We start from the raw sequence: 24,122 nt of genomic DNA, 5'->3' as shown, positions 1-24,122 counted from the left end.
ACTTGGACTGCAGTTATTCAAAAACTAAAAGCAGAGTTTAAAAAATGTAGCAATGTTATTTCTGATAGTTGCTGGTTGAAAATACAATCTATACAGGACCTTCTAATCAGCAGGTTTACAAGGGCAGGAGTTGTGGGAAATTGGGAAATTGGTTAATAGACCAAAAATAGAGTTGCAAACCTCTGCCAACAACAGCTGGTTTTCAGGTTCCCCCTCCCACTGGCCTGGGAGAGCATAGACCCACCCACTGGGGAGCCAGGCCCAGCCAATCAGAATGAGTTTTCCCCACAAAATTGTTTTATTATAGATGGAAATACTCCTCAGGTTCATCAGCTGTCCGGATGGCTGGTCTCATACGATCCTGCAAGTGAAGAAACTGGATGTGGAAGTTCTGGGCTGGCATGATTACAGTTGTGTGGCCGGTTGGACTTACTGCCAAATTCTCTAAAATTATGTTTTGAGATGGCAAATGGTAGAGAAATGAACATTCAATTCTCTGTCAACAGCTCTGGTAGACATTCCTCTAGTCGGCATGCCAATTGCACGCTTCTTCAAAACTTGAGACATCTGTGGCATTTTATTGTCTCCAGCACAAGGTGCACCTGTGTAATGATCATGCTGTTTAATCAGCTTCTTGATAATCCATCCACCTGACAGGTGTGGCATATTTTGGCAAAGGACAAATGCTCAATAACTCAGATGTAAACAAATTTGTGCACAAAATTTGAGAGAAATACACTTTTTGTGGGAATGGAACATTTCTTTTCATGTTGCGTTTATATTTTTGTTCAGTATACATTGAGATCATTATGGACGCATGCAATATTATTTGTATTTGTTAAATGGCAGCCAAGCATCGATCATCATGTCACCAGAATAAGACTCAATATTTATTGGAAAGGAGTATCAAGCTCATCACCTCAGACATTCACCACCCTGTGATGTTCATAATTTATTTAATTTGTAGCCTAATAAACTGCAAGCTTTCCCGAGTTGTAGTGGGAGGACCACAAAACATATCACGTGATGCCATTTCTCACATAATTAATTTTACAGACACAAAATGTCAAGCAAACAAGTTGTCTGTAGGCATTTATACAATTTTAAGAGCAATTCATGTTTCCATCAGCCCAGTCATGACTTTCTTTCATGTGTCAGGTCATCAATGCACAATTTTTTTAAAAGTGCACTTAAATTACTAAAAGTTAACTGATAAACACTGACAGCCCTATAAATTATGTATAGCGTTACTGACTGCTGGGTTATATTGCCACTGTGGGTTATCGGTGAGAATGCATAATGTTTTGATATTTATTCATACAGAAAAGGCAGCGAGGATGGTTTGATGGAGTTTGGGTAATGAAGGTTTAGGGTTTGGAATGGGCTTTAGGAGGGTTGTGGTCTGTGAAACGGAGAATAAGAGGGAAAAGGACATAAACACCATTATGTGATGGATAAATAAATAGGGATAAATACAGATAACATAACGTTAGCACAGGGTGTAAAGTACTTAAGTAAAAAAAAATACTTGAAAGTACTACTTAGTTTTTTTGGTTATCTATACTTTACTATTTATATTTTTTACAACTTTACTTCACTACATTCCCAAAAGAAAGTTAAGTACTTTTTACTCCATACATTTTCCTTGAACACCCAAAAGTACTCGTTATTTTTTGAATACTTAGCAGGACAGGAAAATAGTCTAATTCTCACACTTCTCAAGAGAACATCCCTACTGCCTCTGATCTGGCAGACTTCCAAAACACATGCTTCATTTGTAAAGGATGTCTAAGTGTTGGAGCATGCCCCTGGCTATCTGTAAAGAGAAAATAAAATTGTGATCTGGTTTGCTTAATATAAGGAATTTGAAATTATTTATACTTGTACTTTTGATACTTAAGTATATTTAAAACCAAATACTTCTAGAATTTTACTCTGTGACTTTCACTCCAGTCATTTTCTATCTTTACTTTTACTCAAGTATGACAACTGGGTACTTTTTCAACCACTGCATGAGCATGACAGACAGGGAAGTTGCAGATGACCAAAGTTGGAGGGTAGATGGACTTAATACTTACACTTAAAGTGTAGATTCAACCAGCAGAACAAAGACTTAGGCACAGGGGTCGAAATGAATTAAGGTTAGGTTTAGAAAATAGGCTTAGGTTAATTAAGGTTATGTATAGTTTCAGTGAGGTCAAGGAAAGGGTTACTGAGTACCGTGGGATGCCTTTCTATCCGATTGTCCTGGAGAATCTTGTCACCGGACGTGCTATCACTTAATGTTGGGGCATGTCAGGGATTAACATTTTTAGCACCGGTCTAAATTGCATGTCTGCCGTGTACGGAAAAACTCAGAGGTTTCGGAAGCTGGGACTATCGTTCCCACGTCTCCCGAATGTAAGTCAAGCATTAGCCTAATTGTCCTTGGACTGACAAATCATGGCAACCAACAAAGCATTATTGAATGCAGGAACAGTCAGGTCTCCAGGCTAGCAGCTGTCCAAGAGATTTAAAGTCAAAATGAGAAAAGTCATCCAGGCTATATGAATGTATACACATTCATGAGTCCATATGCCACTCGCTATATGGATGTTAGTCAGTAAGGTCTATGAGGTGCTGTTAGAGCCATCAATAACATTCATCAGCACAGATGGACTGAGTTTATGGGCAGTCTCTTAGCCAATCCCAGAAGACTAGGAGCAGGACAGGCACTTCAAATTGGACTTTCCAGTGTGTGTGTTGCTGCTCTGTGTCTGTCTCCTGTGTTCTGAGTGGGGGAGTCAGGCTGTGCTGTTTCGGCAGATGGGGGCGGCTGTGGTGTGCCTGTTCTGTCGCTGGCACCCCCCTCTGCCTCCTCCTCTCTCTGTTGCACGGAGGACAGGTACTGCTCCAGCAGACTGCAGTCCTGACTGTTCCCCCCACAAGGAGCCAGGAACCCCCCCACGACCAGCGGCCGCACAGTCTCCAGAGAGTCGCCCGTCCCACAGCTCAGGAAAGTGTCTTCCTGCCCCACCTGCAGTTCATCTGTTGACTGGAACCCCGAGTCTGGGAAGGAGAGGACTGTACAGGCTGGGTTTGCAGTGCTGGAGGCCAGAGGTAGGGGGAGTCGAAGAGCTGGGAAGTCACAGAGCCCGGAGGTCAGGGCTGGAGCAAGAGATGACCCGGCCTGAGTCACGCTGGCCAGCTGCCCCTCTACAGAACACTGCCACTGCTGCATGGACTGAAGCTGCAGAGATGGGGAGAAGGAGTGAGAAAGGGTGTGTGTATGTGCATTTACATTTGATGCATGAGCTTGTTCATCACTGACCTGCCTCCATAGAAACCTCACAGCCTCCTCCTGTACCAGTCTCTTCAACCTCTCCTCTTCATGCTGCTGCCTCACTCTGAACACACAAACAACAGAGTATTCTTTGGAAGAATTTGACATATTTGTCTGATATGTGATCTTCAACAGAAAGAGCTAGATACCTTCATCCTTCAGACTTATCTGGGTGCGCCATCAGAAGTGTTGAAAGAGCTAGCTAGTTACAGTTGAAGTCAAAGGTTTACATACACTTAGGTTGGAGTCATTAAAACTTGTTTTTCAACCACTCCACAAATGTCTTGTTAACAAACTATAGTTTTGGCAAGTCGGTTAGGACATCTACTTTGTGCATGACAAGTCATTTTTCCAACAATTGTTTACAGACAGCTTATTTCACTTATAATTCACTGTATCACAATTCCAGTGGGTCAGAAGTTTACATACACTAAGTTGACTGTGCCTTTAAACAGCTTGGAAAATTCCCAAAAAGGATGTCATAGCTTTAGAAGCTTCCGATAGGCTAATTGACATCATTTGAGTCAATTGGAGGTGTACCTGTGGATGTATTGCAAGGCCTACCTTCAAAATTAGTGCCTCTTTGCTTGACATCATGGGAAAATCAAAAGAAATCAGACAAGACCTCAGAAAAGAATTGTAGACCTCCACAAGTCTGGTTCATCCTTGGGAGCAATTTCCAAACGCCTGAAGGTACCACGTTCAGCTGTACAAACAATAGTACACAAGTATAAAAATTGTGGCCTGGTTCATCCTTGGGAGCAATTTCCAAACGCCTGAAGGTATTGTACAAACAATAGTACGCAAGTATAAACACCATGGGACCACGCAGCTGTCATACCGCTCAGGAAGGAGACGCGTTCTGTCTCCTAGAGATGAACGTACTTCCTATATCGACATAACCTGAAAGGCCGCTCAGCAAGGAATAAGCCACTGCTCCAAAACCGCCATAAAAAATCCAGACTACGGTTTGCACATGGGGACAAAGATTGTAGTTTTTGGAGAAATGTCCTCTGGTCTGATGAAATAGAACTGTTTGGCCATAATCACCATTGTTATGTTTGGAGGAAAAAGGGGGAAAGCTTGCAAGTCGAAGAACACCATCCGAGCCGTGAAGAACGGGGGTGGCAGCATCATGTTTTGGGGGTGCTTTGCTGCAGGAGGGACTGGTGCACTTCACAAAATAGATGGCATCATGAGGAAGTAAAATTATGTGGATATATTGAAGCAACATCTCTAGACATCAGTCAGGAAGTTAAAGCTTGGTCGCAAATGGGTCTTCCAAATGGACGATGACACCAAGCATACCTCCAAAGTTGTGGCAAAATGGCTTAAGGACAACAAAGTCAAGGTATTGGAGTGGCCATCAAGTGACCTCAATCCTATAGAAAATTTGTGGGCAGAACTGAAAAAGCATGTGCGAGCAAGGAGGCCTACAAACCTGACTCAGTTACACCATCTCTGTCAGGAGAAATGGGACAAAATGCACCCAACTTATTGTGGGAAGCTTATGGAAGGCTACCCGAAATGTTAGACCCAAGTTAAACAATTTAAAGGCAATACTACCAAATACTAATTGAGTGCATGTAAACTTCTGACCCACTGGGAATGTGATTAAAGAAATAAAAGCTGATAAATCATTCTCTACTATTATTCTGATATTTCACATTCTTAAAATAAAGTGGTGATCCTAACTGACCTAACAGGGAATTTTTACTAGGATTAAATGCCAGGAATTGTGGAAAAACTGAGTTTAAATGTATTTGGCAAAGGTGTATGTAATCTTCCAACCTCAACTGTATATACATACAGTGGGGCAAAAAAGTATTTAGTCAGCACCAATTGTGCAAGTTCCACCATATTTTCCACCATCATTTGCAAATAAATTCATTAAAAAATCCTACAATGTGATTTTCTGGATTTTTTTTTCTAATTTTGTCTGTCATAGTGTAAGTGTACCTATGATAAATTACAGGCCTCATCTTTTTAAGTGGGAGAACTTGCACAATTGGTGGCTGACTAAATACTTTTTTGCCCCACTGTAGATACAGTTGAAGTCGGAAGTTTCATTTAAACTTAAATAAAATAAATTTGTATGTAAACTTCAGACTTCAACTGTACATAAAAAATGGCACTCTGTTGCAGGAGAACATGGCTTCCAACATTCCAATGGATATAGCCATATTCTGGAGCATGGCCAAAGACAACGCTTTGTGCAATCCTTACAAAAGGCTAAATGTCTGCTATTTTTAATGGGAATTGAAGTTTTGTATGGATATATTCTTGCCAGTTTCTTATCTAGCTCACCAGCAAGTCTATAAACAAATGCCTTTTAGGCAACACCATCCAGACATAGTAATGAACCATGCCTTTTAGGCAACACCATCCAGACATAGTAATGAACCATGCCTTTTAGGCAACACCATCCAGACATAGTAATGAACCATGCCGTTTAGGCAACACCATCCAGACATAGTAATGAACCATGCCTTTTAGGCAACACCCTCCAGACATAGTAATGAACCATGCCTTTTAGGCAACACCATCCAGACATAGTAATGAACCATGCCTTTTAGGCAACACCATCCAGACATAGTAATGAACCATGCCTTTTAGGCAACACCATCCAGACATAGTAATGAACCATGCACATATGATATTGGTAATACCTCATGCATAATCACAATTTGTCTGGTTGTGTTCAAGCCCAGTGCCAACAGACATGATCCAACTAATTGAGGGCTTTATAACTAGTAGCAGTTTATATTTTATTCTATGAGCTTTAAGATTTGTTTTTTAATTAAAATCAATTTACAAATTTGATACATTATTACTAGTGGACTGATTGAAACTGGTGAAGTCTGCACACTTTGTGGACCAGGACTGGAGAACAGTGTCTAAACTCCAATTCTCTACCCTTCTCCTTGAGTGTGCACTCGTACACTGCCCCTCATGAATTTGAAAGGAATGGACTGGTGAGAGGAATATGGTGGAAACTCACATCAGGCATGTACGCAGCAATCCAATGCTTTTTAATGCATGAGGGGGGAGTGAATGAGAGCACCCTTCTGGAAAAGAGTAGAGAATAGGAACGCAGCCCTTGGATTGATTGGGGTCTGTTCCATACCTCTCAAACTCTCCAGAAAGGAAGACTATGTGCTCCTGCATCCTGCGCAGGCGGATCTCACACCGCACCTCTTTGGCCAGCGGGTGGCAGCGCCGAGTCCACATTCCCCTCCACCATGCCTGGATCCTGACGGCTGCCCTATCCGCCTCACAGCGACCCAGCCCATCACATCTCACCAATGCTTTATCTTCCTGCTTAGACCCTGCCCTCACCTCTACAGCATTGCAGTTTGAGTATGCTCCCTGGAGCGGAGCGCTGTCATTGGTCTGTGATTGGTCATCTCCCATCATAGGTAGACCGGCAGTTGAGGTTAAGGTACAGGTGAGGTGGCTGTCACCTGACACCCTTTCTCTCTCCATCTCTCTTTCCTTCTGGCTCTCACTCCCTTTCACCAAGGGTGCCTGTAGGGTCTTTTCAGCAAGGGTCTTTTTGGGATGAATGGGGTGTTCGGGTACCAGCGAGTCGTGCTCAAACGTCTCCGTCTCATCCTCGCTGTCAGAGCGGGGGGGTTCAGAGGTGACTAGAAGGAAGGTGGACTCAGAGGAGAGCAGGCTGCCGTTGAGTTTGTCCTCATCTGTCTGGCTCTGCACGTCCTCCAGGTAGAGGCGCTCCTCCACACCCCTGAGGCTACGGAGAGGTGGTGAGGCCACCTGGGAGGGGTCGCAGCCTAGCCAGGTGTTCACCTGCACCGTCGCTCGCTCTGAACATATGCACACACACACACAAAGAAGAGATTAGATTTACACACCAGACACACATGGGGATTGATTGACGAGTTGCAGAATTGAGAGAAACACAAACACAGGTAGAGTTCATGTCCTCCACCTGTCTGTCTGGCTGATGGAGCAGTCACAGGCGTTGTGGTTCTGTCTTCCTCTATTAGAGGCACATGGCGGGGGCTTTGAGTCTCCACATCCAGTTGGGTGGGGCGGGGAGGGCTGGGAAAGCCCCCCTGGGTCTGCTGCAGGAGCTGCCTCTGGTGGAACCTGTATATATTACACACACACACACAGGTCCCCTGGTTAACTAATGTGATACAAAGGAGAGAGTAAATAAACAGTCATTTCAATGATTGTGCAAGCTGTCTCATCTACTTCATATTTCTCATCTGGTTAAAAGATAACTTCAAGGTACCGCAAGGTAAATGACGAAAACTAAGCAGAAAAGCCACAGATAGATCCAGTTTAATATCAAATGGATTCTAACAATGGGTAGGATTTATATTTGGCACTTTTTCCATGTGATCACAGGGAGGAGAACACATCCACTACCTGTGTGATAGTTTGTTGGCATCACAGTCCTTTTGTGAATGCATTCTCCTACCTCTGCTTGCTGAGGATCTTCTCCAGCTTGGCATCCTCCGCGGTCTCCAGGGCTGTCGTGGAGGTCAAAGGGCACACGGTGGCTAAGTACTGGACCAGCTGCATGTGCTGACCTGGCCGGTATGATCGACCTTTGCCCTGGCTGTACAGCCACTCTGCCTTCAACCTGAGATCAGACGTTAGAGACATTAATCACCAGCAATAAGAGTGATCATCACTCAACACTTGGATGGTATAACTGGATAATACGACCCGGCGACTTTGCAGTCACAAGTCCATTTCCCTACCAAGGGATTGACATTATGGTCTGAAAGGCTCTCGCCCCTTTGGGCAAGTCAGGAGTATTTTTTGATTGCCCAAAGATTATGATCCCTTGCAGAAAAATGTTAAGTAGCTATTTTCACCTACAAACAGGAGGAACCTAAAAAGCCCAGACTACTGGAATTCTTTGCATTTTGGTTATTATCTTAGAGCAGGCTCAACTTGTGCAACTGCTGAAGTCACTTCCTCGGGCAATAGGGAAACCCTTCATCTCAATCCCTGCCTACCCCCCTTCCCATGCCTAGCTGGCATTTGTGAGTTCTGGAACTAGTCTCACCCTTCTTTCTGAGACACCACATATCCATCCAGGATCTTGAGATTCAGACACCAGCTCATGATGTACGGCCGGTAGTCGTATCCAGGCAACGAGGGTGTTACCATGACGCAGGGGTTAGTCATAATGGAGAGCTGTTCCAGGTCATGGAGGGGTGCCAGGTAGGAGACCTGTGGGAGGCAGAGAGAGAGAAAGAAAGAAAGAGACAAGCAGGTGAGAGAGAACTCAGAGAGATTGTTGTAAAAGCTGAGCAGGTGAGAGTGCAAAGGAACAAAAAGGAAGGGTCTTTACCTCATTGAGGTCTCGAATTTCATTCTCTGCCAGGGAGAGGATGGACAGATGGATGGGCAAATGAGTGGGAACGGTCTGCAGCGTCGTAATGCTATTTCCATGGAGGAGAAGGGTCTGCAAGAGAAATGGCAGCCAGTCAATCAACACCACAACCAATCACTTAACTTGTTTGGGATAGGGGGCAGCATTTTCACTTTTGGATGAATAGCGTGAACTGCCTCCTACTCAGTCCCGGATGCTAATATATGCATATTATTATTATTAGTATTGGATAGAAAACACTCTGAAGTTTCTAAAACTGTTGGAATGATGTCTGAGTATAAACAGAACTCATATGGCAGGCAAAAACCTGAGAAAAAAATCCAAACAGGAAGTGGGAAATCTGAGGTTTGTAGTTTTTAAACTCACCCCTATCGAATACACAGAGGGATATGGGTTATTTTTCACTTCCTAAGGCTTCCACTAGATGTCAGCCATCTTTAGAACGTTGTTTTAGGCTGCTCATGTAAAGGGGGGCCGGATGGGAGATGTTTTACTAAGGGGTCTGCCTACAGCCTCGTTCTCAGTCACACGCTTTCACTTGAGGTGTTGCTCTCATTCCAGTGCAATTCTACAGACAATGGAATTCTCTGGTTGGAACAATATTGAACTTTTATGATAAAAACATCCTAAAGATTGATTCTATACTTAGTTTGACAAGTTTCTTTGACCTGTAATATAACTTTTTGAACGTTTTGTCCGAATGGACCAGATCGCGCTTTTGGATTGTTTACCAAACGCCCTAACAAAAGAGGCTATTGGACATAAATGGACATTATCGAACAAAACAAGCATTTATTGTGAAACTGCGATTCCTGGGAGTGCATTCTGATGAAGATCAAAAGGTAAGGGATTATTTATAATGCTTTTTATGAATAATGTTGACTACCCAACATGGCGGATATTTCTCTGGCTGGTTTGGGCTCCGAGTGCCGTTCTCAGATTATGCTTTTTCCGTCAAGTTTTTTTTCAAATCTGACATAGCGGTTGCATTAAGGAGAAGTGCATCTAAAGATTCATGTATAATAGCTGTATTTTCATCAACATTTATTATGAGTATTTCTGTGAATTCATATGGCTCTCTGCAATATCACTGCATGTTTTGGAACTACTGAATCTAACACGCCAATGTAAAATACGATTTTTGGATATAAATATGAACTTTACCGAACAATACATACATGTATTGTGTAACATGAAGTCCTATGAGTGTCATCTGATGAAGATCATCAAAGGTTAGTGATTCATTTGATCTCTATTTGTGCTTTTTGTGACTCCTCTCTTTGGCTGGAAAAATGGCTTGGTTTTTCTGTGAGTTGGAGGTGACCTAACAATCGTTTGTGGAGCTTTCGCTGTAAAGCATTTTTTAAATCAGACACTGTGGCTGGATTAATAAGAATTTTATATTTAAAATGGTGCCTAATACTTGTAATTTGATTTATGAGATTTCTGTTGATTTGTATTTGGCTCCCTGCAATTTTATTGGCTGTTGGGTTGGCGAGGGGTTCCCCAGTCCTAGACAGGTTTAAACTCTCCTACTTACTGCTCCAGAATTCTATCTGAATCCCCATCATTCTGAAAAGCCAAGAGGCAAGACCTGTTCTCACCTTCAAGGCTAACAGCTTGGTAACATCACCAATGTTGGAGATGTTGTTATCAGACAGGTCCAAGTGTTGGAGAGCCACACAGTTGTTGAGCTGCTCAATGACCTGAGAGAAAAGTGGACATCCATATTGCATGATCAGGAGACAAAATGTACACAAATATAGAGGGAGTACCTTGTCCACTTTTTTCACCTCACCTTGATGTTGTTGCCTGCCAAGTTGAGCCACTCCAGGTGTGGCAGGTCTCTCAGCCCTTCAATATAGCCAATACTGTTATTGGGCAGGTTCAGAACTCTCAGCTCGGTCAGACGACACACACCCATCATTCGCACCAGGCAGTTTCCAACAACAGATAACTGCACAGCAAAGAAAACAGGAAAGAGAGGCAGGATGAGACAACAAAACAATATAGATGGAACTAATCCAACCCAATGTGGTACATTGCAAGTTTGCAATAACATATAGAAGTAGTAAATGCCCATTTCACAAATTAGATAAGGAATTCAACCATGTTCAACAGTTAAGTTGAACATATTCCATCTAATGTGCCTTGGTGGAAATGCAAATGTAGTCACACAAACAATCAAGTAACAGTACCCAGTAAGAGGGAGTGTGTGAAAGGCTGTGATGTATTTGTAGTTAATCATATCAGTAATTTTAGTTCATCATATCAGAGCTGTAGCTCCGCCCACCGGTGAAGTGGAGTAGTGCATGCTGTGCAATCTTCAGCTCAAAGAAGATCAGCTCGAGAGAACGTTCCAGCCATCCATGTTTCTTCCCACCAGTTAGCTTTCATTGTGTTAGCCAAGACCAGTGTGTGTCCTTGTTGATATTCCACACACACTTTGGTTGAATAAAGTTGACAGACCACTAAGTGCCTTAGCCAATCCATACTACATACACTGTGCGGTGCTGTTCTGTGCCTGTGCCTCTTCAGCATTATTAAACCCCCTCAACTGGAATCCTACCTGTCTGTCATCTGTGCCCTTACCAGCACACGGGAGCAAACACTAAGTAAAACCTAATCTAAAGAATATACAGTCCACCAAGACCTCACTTACAGAGAGCCTACCTGTTGGAGGCCTTGGCTCCTCTCCAAATGGTCTAGTTTCATGATGTGGTTCCGGTCCAGGATGAGCGTGTGCGTTTCATCAGAGCAGGTGAAACTGGGCTCCAGCTTCTGCAGACCCTGGGCTGACAAGTCCACCACAGGACCTGAAGGGGAAACCGGGAGAACCATAAACATGGGAGTGGATGGATGAATGTATAATCTATTATGCACATGTTGATAGTATCACCATGAACGATGCATAGAAACAATATCAGCCTCTCAAAGGCAACTAGGGAGGCAAGCTTATAAATCTACTATACAGACAGGGAGCCAACTGAAACATGCAAGCAGTCTTGGAGAACTTCTGTTGATCACCATTATGCAGTTTATTCATACTGGGTCTACTATAGTCTGAGGGATGATGATTCATTCATATTCACTCTGTTGATTGAGTAGCTGATAAAGCAGTGGGATTGGAGACATGATGGTTGTGAAAATCGAGCATGATATTGGGACTCTTGTTCAGACAATGAAAATATTTTTTCACATATCCAATGCAGCATGGCCCAACTGAAAACACTAATCAATTAGGCCATTGTGATCTGTTGGCTCTACATTAGTCCTTCAGTCCTGTAAGCATGACTATGGACTATGAGATGAGACCACATTCGCTGGAATGAGGACAGGATAGGTAGTTACAGACAGTAAGTAGCTCCAGCTAGTTATCTAGCTAAGGATAGGATAAAGCCAATCATTTGAAAGAAACGTTATAGCTATGTTCGCTAAATCGAACATCAGAAAGGGAGCGGTCATGCACTCACTCACCAGTTGTGTCAAATGTTACATCTGATATTCCCATTCTGCGAAGAATATACGATAATGCACAAAATTCGCTAGCCTGGTTCCCAGCGCACAACTGTCTTGTCAGTCAGTACAACAGAAAAAACGATTAAGAATTTACCGGAATATGTAGTACAAAAAAAATCCGTTCGCCATAAAGGACCACTATGCTTGATTTCAAAAAGACTACAAACATGCTTTACCGCAGCGCGTCACTGTTGTCGATTCCCCGGGGGAAATAGACTTCAATAGATTTACAGCTGATAGCAATTCCAATATGAAAGGACTGGAATCAAGATGCTATTTTCAAAGTGTATACTGATCTAGTATATCTCTTACTTTTGTTCATTTTTTGATTGGTTCCTTTCGTTAGCCTTTTTATCAAGGCCATACCTCAAGGGCTAGAGAAACTAACAAATGGCTTTCCTTTTTGTTTTTGAAAAAAAAAAAACGGTATTAAATCTTTTTTTAAAGTTTGACTTAAATAATTACTTTGACACATTAAATGGAATGTTCTGTAAGAATAAGAAGTTACTGAAATCAATTGAAACTCTTAATTAAGCTTTCTCATTTCTTTGAACGTAAAACCCTGTAACGTTTTGTGTTTATCTGTTTGTGATGTTTTATGTCAAACATTTTTAAGAAGGATGTATAGATTTTTGTAACACATTTTAATTTGTATCCCTCAAAATGTATGGAATTTCAATAAAACAAACAAAAAATAATATGCAAATAAAAAAATCAAGGCCACACTTCCCGCTTGTGTCAACGCCAATCAACCGATCGAGTTGCTTATTGGTCAACTACTTTGCATGAACAACATTTATATTTAAAAATCCAAATAATGCTTCTGACTGAAATGTAAGGGGAAAAAATACATGCTGTGTCGAATAAAATAAGTGGGAAAAAATAATAATAGATAATAATGAAGAAATCCTACCTGTAACTTCGTTTCCGTTTCCGACATCTTTCTTTCCGGTTTTGTGTTCCCCCTCAACCATCATGAAGTGAGTTTACGGAATAATATCTATTGCCATCAAAGCTTTAAAATAACAGTTTTAGTGCTAAAAATGCACTAGTATACAGAATGACACGTTTATCTTCTAATGATTTATATTATTCCGCTACAGGGTCGAGCTGTGCAGTTTCAGTGGGTACAAAATATACCCCGGCCATGGTGTCCGATACGCCAGAATAGATGGGAAGGTACTGCACCCTAGGTCTACTCTTTTCCTTCCTCTAATGCCACTTAGTTAATTTTGTTTTATCATGGTTGGTTGCAATAAGCCATGGCTGACATTCTATTAAAATTGTTACAGTAGAACTGTTCATTGAGTGTGTACTTGGTTCTTGGCCTGTCACTTGGACAGACGCTGCTATGCAATGTATTCATTGTTGTGACAAGGAGTAAAACTACGACCGGAAGTGACTTTTCGTAGTAGGTTGAGTGCATTTTAGGTAACCGTTTTCCTAACGTTAACTTAATTCTCATAACCTTCTACAGTAATTATCATAACTTACTACGAAAAGTCACTTCTGGTCGTAGCTGTATACCACCTAGTCAAAACCTTTCTCCACTGCAGTTATAACAATATTACAACTAGACATGGGCATGTCAACATGCCAAATAACTGTCAAATATCTCACTCATGTATAGTTTACGCCCCCACCCAGGTTTTCCAGTTCCTGAATGCTAAGTGTGCGTCTGCCTTCCTGGCCAAGAGGAACCCCAGACAGATCAACTGGACTGTGCTGTACAGGCGCAAGCACAAGAAGGGCCAGTCTGTAAGTACCTCGTGTGCATAATTTCCCCTCAAATGCTGACAAGTGGTGGCTACTGTGAGTGTTTACCTTGTGATTCAGTTATACAACCTAAGTTTTGACACGGTGTGTTTTGGTGTGCCTTTGTTTTTGGCTGCGGGTGGGAAGGTGTGCGTGGTTGCCATCTGCGTTATGTGCTGTTGCCAGGCTGTGTCCTATAGCTTGTACGGCAGTGCTCACTCCACATACCTGCGGCCATAGAGCCACTGGAGATCATAGTACTGGCTCTGTGACGTCTCTGACTCCTTACCACTGGCCAGCCTCCATACTCTCCTACAAACCTTATATGTGAGAAAGGGGTTTGCAGTAATGCAGTACACCTGTGTGGTTGTTACTGTTCCTTTGGCACAAAACTATAGTGTTAATGAGCATTCTTATTGGACTAGTTCAGCTACATGAGTGCTACTTAAAATGCAATGTTTTCTCCTGTGTTGTACCTGCTAATAACCTAACACTACCAAACTGCCCATACTTGATCCTGAATGTGGCCGTGCTGTTCCCTGTCCCAACAGGAAGAGGTGACAAAGAAGCGCACACGCCGTGCCGTGAAGTTCCAGAGGGCCATCACCGGCGCCTCCCTGGCTGAGATCATGGCCAAGAGGAACCAGAAGCCTGAGGTCCGCAAGGCCCAGCGTGAGCAGGCCATCAGGTGAGGACCTCACCAAAACCATGCTTTACCAGAAACTTGGCTTTAGATGTCAATAGCTGCCATTTTGGTGCCAAAGAAAGTGAATTGTTTACTGCTATAGTGAACTATTGTATAGTGTTTAACAATTTAGTGTTGTCAGAGTTGGCTCTGTGAAGAACAAATAGCTAGCTGTTCACACTGTGACACTGACTTTCCTGTGGTACTGTAGTTATTGTATTTTTAAAATTCAACAGTGAATTGTCAGTCTTGTTTTTTTAGCAATAATGGTGTTGTATTACTCTAGTCAGTCGATGTGTTATTTCTGCAGTCTGTGGCCTAATTTCTATCATTCTTTTGTCACTAGAGCTGCCAAGGAGGCCAAGAAGGCAAAGCAGACAACCAAGAAACCCTCTGCTGCCGGTGCTAAGGTAAGATTAATATAGCCATGTGTGAATCTGATTGGTCAGAAAGTAAAACCATTATGACCTGCGTTTATAAAACACAGCAAGGTTTTAATGTGGAATCTACATTTTCACACTGAAGGTAGACTCACAAAGTAAAAATGGTCAGTTTTGGACCCACTTCAGCAAGCAAGCATGTAGCAACATGCTCCGCAGTATTCTCAGCAGTTGTCATTCAGCTATCATTTTGCAGGAGAGTGAAGGGACCACTCACAATTGCATCCTCTTGGATCGCTCTGCAATATCTTTAGTTTACATTGCTGCTTTTAGTCACCTCAGCCTCTGGCAGAAATGTCTCACATGGTTTATTTATGCTTGGAATTTTAATGGCACCAAGTGGTTTATCAAGAGCTGTAAAGAAAAAAACTAGCACTGTGGTAAGGAACTACATTAGATTCCTATTGGAGAGTCCAAAGGTGTCAGTTATATCCCATTCATATAGCCTGAAATCTTGATATTTTTACCATACCTGCATTTTTATATCTGCTTTTTTGTCTAAAAGCAATAGGGGGGTAGAGAGATATCGGTCGGGTCGATTTATCTTTGGCCGATATTCGCCTTTCCTAGTGTATCGGCCCTTGTGTCGGCCTTTCCCCTTAATAGCAAGTGTACTTGCCTCGTGTGAAACTCCTGCAAGCTGGCGCCACTCATTATTAGTTAGCCTGTTCTCGAGGAACCTCTGAGCTGCTTGCTGCATATAAATGTAGCACATTAATAATGCCATACGGAATGTAGAAATGTATTTACTGTTACTGCAAAACAATGTCCGTACAGGCTGCAGGGCTTTATAAGGCAACGTACTGGTAGCTTGCTAGCTAAACACCATTCATAGAGCTAGCTGTGAAAATAACGTCAGTTCACTACCCTAGAACTTTATTTGTGATAGCTAATATGCAATCAATAATGCAAAATGTGCTCATTTCAAAGATGATTGTCACCAAATGTTGGCAAAATCACTTGTCTTTCCATTACCAGAATGCCTGGTTACTTGACACAAGTGGCGTCGTCTCTCTTAAAGAGATGGTGCACATTTTTATAAAAGAAAATGGGCTATTTCTATAAAAATGTTGATCAGTAGGTCTCATGGTCCCAAATGAAAGGGAAACATATATTTTGTCACCTGTAGTCCCATAAACTAATGAAATCAGCCAAAAATTTGCTCAGTGCATTCACAAAGTCCTATTGAACATGAATTCACCTGTATTGCGAGTTGGTCTATGCCAAAATTATTACTGTGTATTAAAAGTCAAATTGATTGTATGGTTGTGTAATTGATTTAATGCATACATAGCGGTTTCGGAAAATGTCTCATCAAAATGTTCAAATGTAATTATATTTATTATCAGCATACAATAGCCTCCTTGACCCCCAACATCGACATTAGCACTTAAAAACCCATGTCTTTCTCTAGTAGGGAGTAAAAAACAAGGTACATTAAAAGCCACCTAAAGACCTAATGATTCCTGCATTTTCTGTAACCAAAATAGTTTAGTTTATTTGGATCCCCATTAGCTATTGCATAAGCCGCATCTATACATTAAAGCAAAACATAATACTACAAAAGAAAGTAAATAGAATAAACAATTACATAATATTAAAATCCAAAACCAACAATATAATACCTGTAACCAAAATACAGATATCAGGTCTGAATGTTTCTGCTTTTTCAGATAAATTCATTAACACTTCCATTGTTTAATAAATTTGAAGTGCAAATAGCCCCATGGTTTAACACCACCCCTCCCAATTTGCCAGTAACCCACTATATATAAAAGGGTGTACCTGCAAGAAGTGATACAGGGGCTGTTTAAAAGGGGGTCATCAGCATTACCTTATAGTTTTTACAGGTAATAAATATACCACATCTGTTTTAAAAGGGTTATTAGTACTTTGTCTAATCTGTACTTTGTCTCCCTATGTAGGCACCTGCCAAGGCTGCACCCAAACCCAAGGTGGCAAAGCAAATGAAGGTCAATGCGCCTCGCGTTGGTGGCAAACGCTAAAGCTTTTGGCTTCGTTGATTGTGAATAAACATTCTTGGTAATCAAAGATGTTTGGTGTTTGTCAGTGCTTTTGTTTTCTGGATTTGTGTAATTGACAATTGTCTGACCTGATTTGGTCAGGCACCCTGAACTGTCCTTCCTTGCTCGTGGTCAACAGTCTGGTTAGTTGGTCATAGGACTCCAATCTTTCACCTGGTACAACCAGAAGATGTGCCTCCCCTTGGATTCTGGTTTCTTCCTCCTTGCGATTTTTTTCCTTGCCACTGCTTCTACTTACTCTTTAAGGGTCTAAGATGGGTTACTGTAAAGCACTCAGTGACTTGAATAAAAATGTAGTGTGCATACGAAGGTGGACCAATCAATGGGGACTACATAAAGATCATGTCAAACCAGTCATTTATTCAGAGGCATGGCCATTTGTTCTACCCTTGTGCCAAGTTGCACTATCCAAACCTCAACAGTCAATGCCAAGATGGGTCAAAACCATGTTTTGAAATCTGAGCCTGCATATCTGTGCAAGAATAACACTGCTGCAGAATATGCCAAGATTGAATATGCCAAGATTGAATTCAAATAGTTGTAAACAAAATGTACCTTTAGTCAGTTAAGAACAAATTCTTATTTTCAATGACGGCCTAGGAACAGTGGGTTTAACTGCCTGTTCAGGGGCAGAACGACAGATTTGTACCCTGTCAGCTCGGGGGTTTGAACCTGCAACGCTCTAACCACTAGGCTACCCTGACACCCCAAATAGTTAATACAAGAGCATACCATTACAAATACACTAAGTTTATGTTCAGTTATTACAGGTTGTGTGCATTATGGACAATGTAGTTTGCCAGTTATTGCATCGTCTATCAGAGGATAACTATTTCCAATGTGTAGGATTGATAGCATGTGTTCTCGTCTACACTAGTTACATTTAACACATTATGCATCTCCCAATTACTGAGAACTAACCAATAGGAGACAAGGACCTTGACTACAGGGCCAATACAAACAGTGCCTATAGAAAGTCAACACCCCCTTGGAACATTTTCATATTTTGTTACAAAGTGGGCTTGAAATGGCCTTAATTGTAATTTTGTCATTGATCTACACAGTACTCATGTCAAGGTGAAAAGCAAATTCTACACTTTTTATTAAATAAAACAAATGTAGTTGTTGCACAATTATTCAACCCCTCTCCCTTGACTTTTAAAGCACAAATTCAACTAAAGACCAGGGAGCTTTTTGAAACCCTCAAAGGGCAGTGATTGGTAGATGGGTAACAAATCAGACATTGAATATATCTTTAAGCATGGTTGCAGTAAGCTAATAATTGGGCTGTGGATGATGTCCCCCTGAACTGAGCTGCAGGACAGGAAGGAAACTGCTTAGGGAAGCCATTGGTGATTTTAAAAAGGCTGGAGTTCAATGGCTGTAATGGGAGAACTGAGGATGGATCAACATTGTAGTGACTCCACAATTACCCTAACATATCAAAAATACAAACATTCTTAAACAATGCAACAAGGCATTCAAGTAATACTGAAGAAAAAAAACTGCAAAGGAATACACTTTAGCCTAAATACAAGCCTTACGTTTGGGGCAAATCCAACATCACTGAGTAACTGCCTCATTATGAAGCATGGTGGTGGCTGCATCATGGTATGGGTATGTTTGACAGCAAAGACAAGTTTTTCAGGATGAAAACAAACATGAGCTAAGCACAGGCAAAATCGGTTTGCTTTATACCAGACACTGGGAGAGAAATCCATCTTTCAGCAGGACAGTAACCTACAACACAAAGCCAAATCTACACTGGGAGAAGAATCCACCATTCTGCAGGACAGTAACCTACAACACAAAGCCACATCTACACTGGGAGAAGAATCCACCATTCAGCAGGACAATAATCTACAACACAAAGCCACATCTACACTAGAGTTGCTTACCAAGAAGGTAGTGAATGTCAGTTTTGACTTAAATCTGCTTATATCTATGGCAAGACTTGAACATTGCTGTCTAGCCATGATCTCCAACACCTTGACAGAGCTTGAAGAATTTTGAAAAATAATAATGGGTAAATACACAATCCAGGTGTGCAAAGGTCTTAGAGACTTGCCCAAGAAGACTCCGCTGTAATTGCTGCCAAAGGTGATTCTAACATGTATTGACTCAGGGAAAAATACTTATCTAATCAAGGTATGTTTTATTTTGAATTAATCTTTAATTGTATTAATTTTTCTTCCACTGTGACATTAGATTGTGTTGATCATTGTCAAAAAATGACAATTCAATCCATTTGAATCCTATTTTGTAACACAAAATGTGAAGAAATCCTAGGGGGATGTAGACTTTTTATATGCATTGTATCCCTAAAGTTTTCCTTATTGACTCCAGGTACTAGATTCAGCCCCATTGACCGTGACACCAAACATTACTCAATGATCAGGGAAAGAAAGCTGGTGATTTCATGTTTCTATTGGCAATAGGCAGAGTGCCAATTACACTAGATCTACAGTTAAAAGCTACTATGTGAAATGTTTACCTGATTGGTTAAAGCAGTTACAACACGTGGAAGGAACAGTCAGCCACATGGCATGAATGTATGGTTTAATCATCCTTCAGGTACGACTATAAAAATCATTACCAAAATTGATTTAATAAATATTGGAGACATTCAAACACAGATTTAAGATCATCCTTAGGAAACCACACCATGAGGTATGATGACAAAAAAAAGTTTGGAAAAAAGCAACACTTCCAAAAAAATGCATGATAAACATTAATTTAAGAATAAACAATTAAACAACTTGTTTCATGAAGTAAAAATAAAACATTGTGCGCAGATGACACCATTTGAGTGTGTTTTGGTAAGGGTTAATATGCCATTATAAACCTGAAGAAATCCAGGCAAATTAAATGATCTCCAGCAAGGAAACATTCTTTTTTTTTACTGTAAAATGGAGCAAGGGTGGAAGTGGAATGGAGGAGCTGGGTTTCTGCCGGTAATGAGGCTCCCTTTCGGTCCAGGGAGTTGGATTAGATTGGTGAAACTCAACACTCAAGACTCTGCAGGGGCAGCCTCCTTTGCTAGTGCTCATACCTATAGTGTGGGATAAGGCAAAAAGACAAAAATAAAAACATGTAGGTTTATGTAAACTTAGTCTTAGCCTTTGGCCTTTCCTTCCAGTTCTCTGCTGCCAATAACTGGAACTAATTGCAAAAATCACTGAAGCTGGAGTCTTATATCTCCCTCTCTAACTTTAAGCATCAGCTGTCAGAACAGCTTTCCGATCACTGTACCTGTACACAGCCCATCTGTAAATAGCACACCCAACTACCTCATCCCCATATTGTTATTTATCTTTTTGCTCTTTTGCACCCAAGTATCTCTACTTGCACATCATCATCTGCACATCTATCACTCCAGTGTTAATGCTAAATTGTAATTATTTCGCCTCAATGGCCTATTTATTTCCTTACCTCCCTAATCTTCTACACTTGCACACACTGTAAATATATTTTTCGATTGTGTTATTGACTGTATGTTTGTTTATGCGTAACTCTGTGTTGTTTTTGTCGCACTGCTTCGCTTTATCTTGGCCAGGTCGCAGTTGTAAATGGGAACTTGTTCTCAACTGGCCTACCTGGTTAAATAAAGGTTAAATAAAAAAATTAAATAGTCTAATACATTTCCCATCCTAATTCCAAGGAAATAAAGCTAAATATTAAAAAAGAAAACACATAACTTTAGTTACAACAGTTTGAGCCTACAGATTGATTCGTAAAGAATAACTTTACTGGGCTGATTATGGTGATGCCCAATCCATAGGTCTTCATTCCTTGTGCTCTAAGATACTTACTAGAAGATCCTGTAGAGCTGGGATATTCCAGCACTACCCACAAATAAGTTGACAAAGAAGTTCCAGTTCTTTGGAATGATGACCAAAGAGTATCTGGACCAGGTCAGACCTGAGAAAGTGGGAAATGGGATTAGTCAAGGAGTGAAGTTGTTAATTTGACTGAAGAATACAGGATTAATTTAAACTGTACCTGTTACTCACTGAAGAATATAGGAACTCCACTATACATGTGGCTGTCAGTACACCAGACAGGGAAAGGCTCAGTTTCTCTACTGGTTGACTCATTTCTGTCAGACCAGCCCCGACCAGACCCTATAGAGATGAAGATGCATCTGACCTGGAATTAGTTTCATTAGACAATACCTTCCTACATGTTTACGTTTAGATAAATGCAATAGCTCAAGCTTAGCAAATGCAGCCCTTACCGATTTGAACACTGGGGCCCAGAAGAAAAACAATCCTTGGACCTAGAATGAGAGAAAAGACAATCCATGAAAAAGAATGTTACAAAACATCCAAAATCAGACAATTCTTTGCAAAAAAGTTACTTTGTTGTGACAACACGTTATAACATACTATAATCTTCCATGAAGCACTCTTACCACTACCATAGACTTGTTTAAAAGGGCAATTCCGCCACTTTCCAACCTCAGCTCCATACCAAATTGTATTAGTCACATACATATTTAGCAGATGTTATTGTTGAAGGTGTAGCGAAATGCTTGGGATACCAGTGTCTACATTTGTGAAGACTGCATGTTTCTATGATCTGTGGTTAAAAAGAAGAATGGTCCTAAAACATTATTCTCTGTGACATCACAGGGTAGGATTAAAAATAAGAAAAACAGTGATTTTCTAAATTTGCTATGAGTGTCTAGCCAGAGGAAGGGTCTTTTCTTGCTCCCCGAGTCACCGCGAATCTCAGTGTTTGAAAATCACTGTTTTAAAAATGTTTTTTTTTTTAAACTTTTGATGTTTTAAACTTTTAATTTTTAAAACTTTATATTTGTTTATACAAAACGTAAAACTGTGCCATTTTCACAAATGAAGACACTGGTATTGTGGCCGAGATCATTAAAATGAGGTTGAAAAGTGGTGGAATTGCTCTTTGACATAACCCCAGTACTTACATCCTGATCAAGAGGTCAGTAAGTGCTCTGTCAGAGGCACACTAAATGAAACATTATTCCTCTGACTTAGTTCAGGGCAGGGAAATCTTAGACACCTAATACTTATATACTCATATAATTGATGGTTGTGGATTGGTAGGCTGAACTATTTTCATTGTTCTGCTATAACCAAAGTAGGCTGAATGACCTCTCCGAAGAAACATCAAGCCATGGTCATGCCAGGCTGCCACAACAAGGTCCTGATAATGAGGAACTCATTGAAAATGTATCTATGCAAGGCTTCCCCCTCCTATATACGAAAAGTAACGTTGCCAGAATGCAACTAATGCAACTAGTGATAACCACAACAGAGCAGCATGCTGTTCAGCAAAAGATACACAGCAGAGAGCATCTTATGTAGGACTTTGCAACAGGTTAGACCAGTGTTACATCTTTGTCCCTTCACAATATTTGTCTGCCGAAGGCACATGCAGGTAACTGCCAAAACACCAACATAAAGTGTCTTAATAGTGTGCTGGGCCACCACGAGCCGCCAGAACAGCTTCAATACGCCTGGCATAGATTCTAGTGTCTGGAACTCTATTGGAGGGATGCGACACCATTCTTCCAAGAGAAATTCTATAATTTGGTGTTTTGTTGATGGTGGTGGAAAACACTGTCTCAGCCAGAATCTCCCATAAGTGTTCGATTGGGTTGAGATCTGGTGACAGATAGCCACGGCATATGGTTTACATCATTTTCATGCTCATAAAACCATTCAGTGACCACTCATGTCCTGTGGATGGGTACATTGTCATTCACTCCCATCAGGATATGAATGAATTAAATAAACTGAAGGTGATCACTCAGAATGGCTTTGTATTTATTGGCATTTACCTTGCCCGTGAACATATAATAACACATCTTATCACCTGTGCACAATGGTGAGTCTGTCCTCTCCCAAGATATGCACAGGTTATAGAAAGGGTATCGGATTTGGTAAGGACAAAGGTTAGAAAACAGCTGTAGCTAAATATACTGGTGTAGGTGAGTGTTCAAAGACAGCAAGGAGTTTGCGCTCAACTTTCTTTGTCCTTGAAGGTAGTCACATTGATTTCCTCAAAACACGCAATCACTCATTCTGTGAGGAACCATGCCAATTCTGAAAATGAAATTGCTACTCTTGGCAACCAATCTCTTTGGTATTGGGCAATTCCATTGTAACATATTGATGCAGAGACTCAGATATTTTACTTTAAAATGCATTTCAAACAAAGACCAACCAGTTCAACAAACCATACAGCTCTATGCACAAGGACTATAGATTCTAGAAAAACATATACTTGAAAAACACCTGCAGATGCAAAGTAAGGTAACCGAATGAAAGCACAAACCATTTCCAAATTCAGTGGAAATTGTTAAAGTAGTCTTTGCATATAGTTGTATGGTTTGTTTAACTTTGTAATCATTGTTTTTTGTTTGATATACATTTTAAAGTGCATCATCTGAGTCTCAGCATCACTCTGTCATAGTGGAGTTGCCCTATTGGATTCCAAAAATCCATCTCACACACAAAACTCCACGTGACCTGCAACCAATGTCTATGTCTGCGCTGCAACCCCACTCATGCAGCCAGCTACTGTGTACCATAATCTGTACACACTGGGATAACAAATCTGCAAAACAGTTGGCTGGTTCTACCTCGCTCTATGCAGATTTAGAGGCGTCAAATCTGTATTTTGCCATTTGTTTGGGTTTAAAACACTAAGATAAGCAAAAGTGGCGAGATTAGATAGTAGCTATTGGTTGCATACATCAAAAGATTTAGCAAGGGTTTTTGACTAAGGCCACTTCAGCAACAACCACGGTCATCAGTGTATACTAGTCTCTCTAGACATCCGTGTTGCCTCCCACAATTTTCAAATGCTCTGGCCTAGGGTCTGTTTTTTTTCAGGTTCGTGCTTCTCATCCCCTTCCATAAACCCTATTCGATGGGATAATATTTACTGGGGGAGCTCAGGTAATATAATCATGTGCACGAGCACAAATCGCCACATC

At 41.1% G+C, this 24,122-nt stretch overlaps 2 protein-coding genes and 1 non-coding gene across 4 annotated transcripts; 2 read left to right on the top strand and 1 right to left on the bottom strand.

Annotated features, from left to right (window-relative positions):
- Positions 1 to 758: 758 nt before the first annotated feature.
- LOC115115010 (centrosomal protein of 97 kDa-like) lies at positions 759 to 12,498 on the bottom strand. 2 transcript variants are annotated; one of them, XM_029643510.2, is made up of 11 exons: positions 12,177 to 12,498; positions 11,373 to 11,515; positions 10,498 to 10,656; positions 10,304 to 10,405; positions 8,658 to 8,771; positions 8,370 to 8,536; positions 7,773 to 7,937; positions 7,275 to 7,435; positions 6,450 to 7,149; positions 3,311 to 3,386; positions 759 to 3,229 (listed from the first exon to the last, which is right to left on the bottom strand). In XM_029643510.2, the coding sequence occupies exons 1-11, from the start codon at positions 12,208 to 12,210 to the stop codon at positions 2,717 to 2,719; spliced, it is 2,334 nt and encodes a 777-aa protein (XP_029499370.1). In that variant the 5' UTR covers positions 12,211 to 12,498; the 3' UTR covers positions 759 to 2,716. The 2 variants fall into 2 exon arrangements, with proteins under 2 accessions (XP_029499370.1, XP_029499441.1); XM_029643581.2 differs by lacking the exon at positions 12,177 to 12,498 and having other exon boundaries at positions 11,362 to 11,444.
- Positions 12,499 to 13,116: 618 nt separating this feature from the next.
- On the top strand, positions 13,117 to 17,150 carry LOC115114914 (large ribosomal subunit protein eL24-like). The gene is made up of 6 exons (XM_029643405.2): positions 13,117 to 13,198; positions 13,322 to 13,397; positions 13,866 to 13,976; positions 14,525 to 14,661; positions 15,005 to 15,068; positions 17,024 to 17,150. Exons 1-6 carry the CDS (start codon positions 13,194 to 13,196, stop codon positions 17,102 to 17,104), a joined length of 474 nt encoding a protein of 157 aa, XP_029499265.1. The 5' UTR covers positions 13,117 to 13,193; the 3' UTR covers positions 17,105 to 17,150.
- Positions 14,113 to 14,293, top strand: LOC115131358 (small nucleolar RNA SNORA23). The gene has a single exon (XR_003863944.1). It is a non-coding gene; the product is annotated as a small nucleolar RNA SNORA23 (small nucleolar RNA).
- Positions 17,151 to 24,122: the final 6,972 nt, after the last annotated feature.

Source organism: Oncorhynchus nerka, linkage group LG1, assembly GCF_034236695.1.
Source record: "Oncorhynchus nerka isolate Pitt River linkage group LG1, Oner_Uvic_2.0, whole genome shotgun sequence".
In the NCBI taxonomy this organism is placed as follows: domain Eukaryota; kingdom Metazoa; phylum Chordata; class Actinopteri; order Salmoniformes; family Salmonidae; genus Oncorhynchus; species Oncorhynchus nerka.
The sequence above is the reverse complement of the archived record's forward strand: the minus strand, read 5'-3'. Positions and strand labels throughout refer to the sequence as shown.

Bases quoted from the DNA above. Each gene is read 5' to 3' on its own strand.
- LOC115115010 (XM_029643510.2), bottom strand. From the start codon at position 12,210: ATGGGAATATCAGATGTAACATTTGACACAACTG. The intron at 11,516-12,176 runs GTGAGTGAGTGC...TTTCCCCTTCAG, and splicing joins TGTAACATTTGACACAACTG to GTCCTGTGGTGGACTTGTCA. The intron at 8,772-10,303 runs GTGAGAACAGGT...TTTCTCTTGCAG, and splicing joins CCAAGCTGTTAGCCTTGAAG to ACCCTTCTCCTCCATGGAAA.
- LOC115114914 (XM_029643405.2), top strand. The intron at 13,398-13,865 runs GTACTGCACCCT...GCCCCCACCCAG, and splicing joins ACGCCAGAATAGATGGGAAG to GTTTTCCAGTTCCTGAATGC. The intron at 15,069-17,023 runs GTAAGATTAATA...CTCCCTATGTAG, and splicing joins CCTCTGCTGCCGGTGCTAAG to GCACCTGCCAAGGCTGCACC.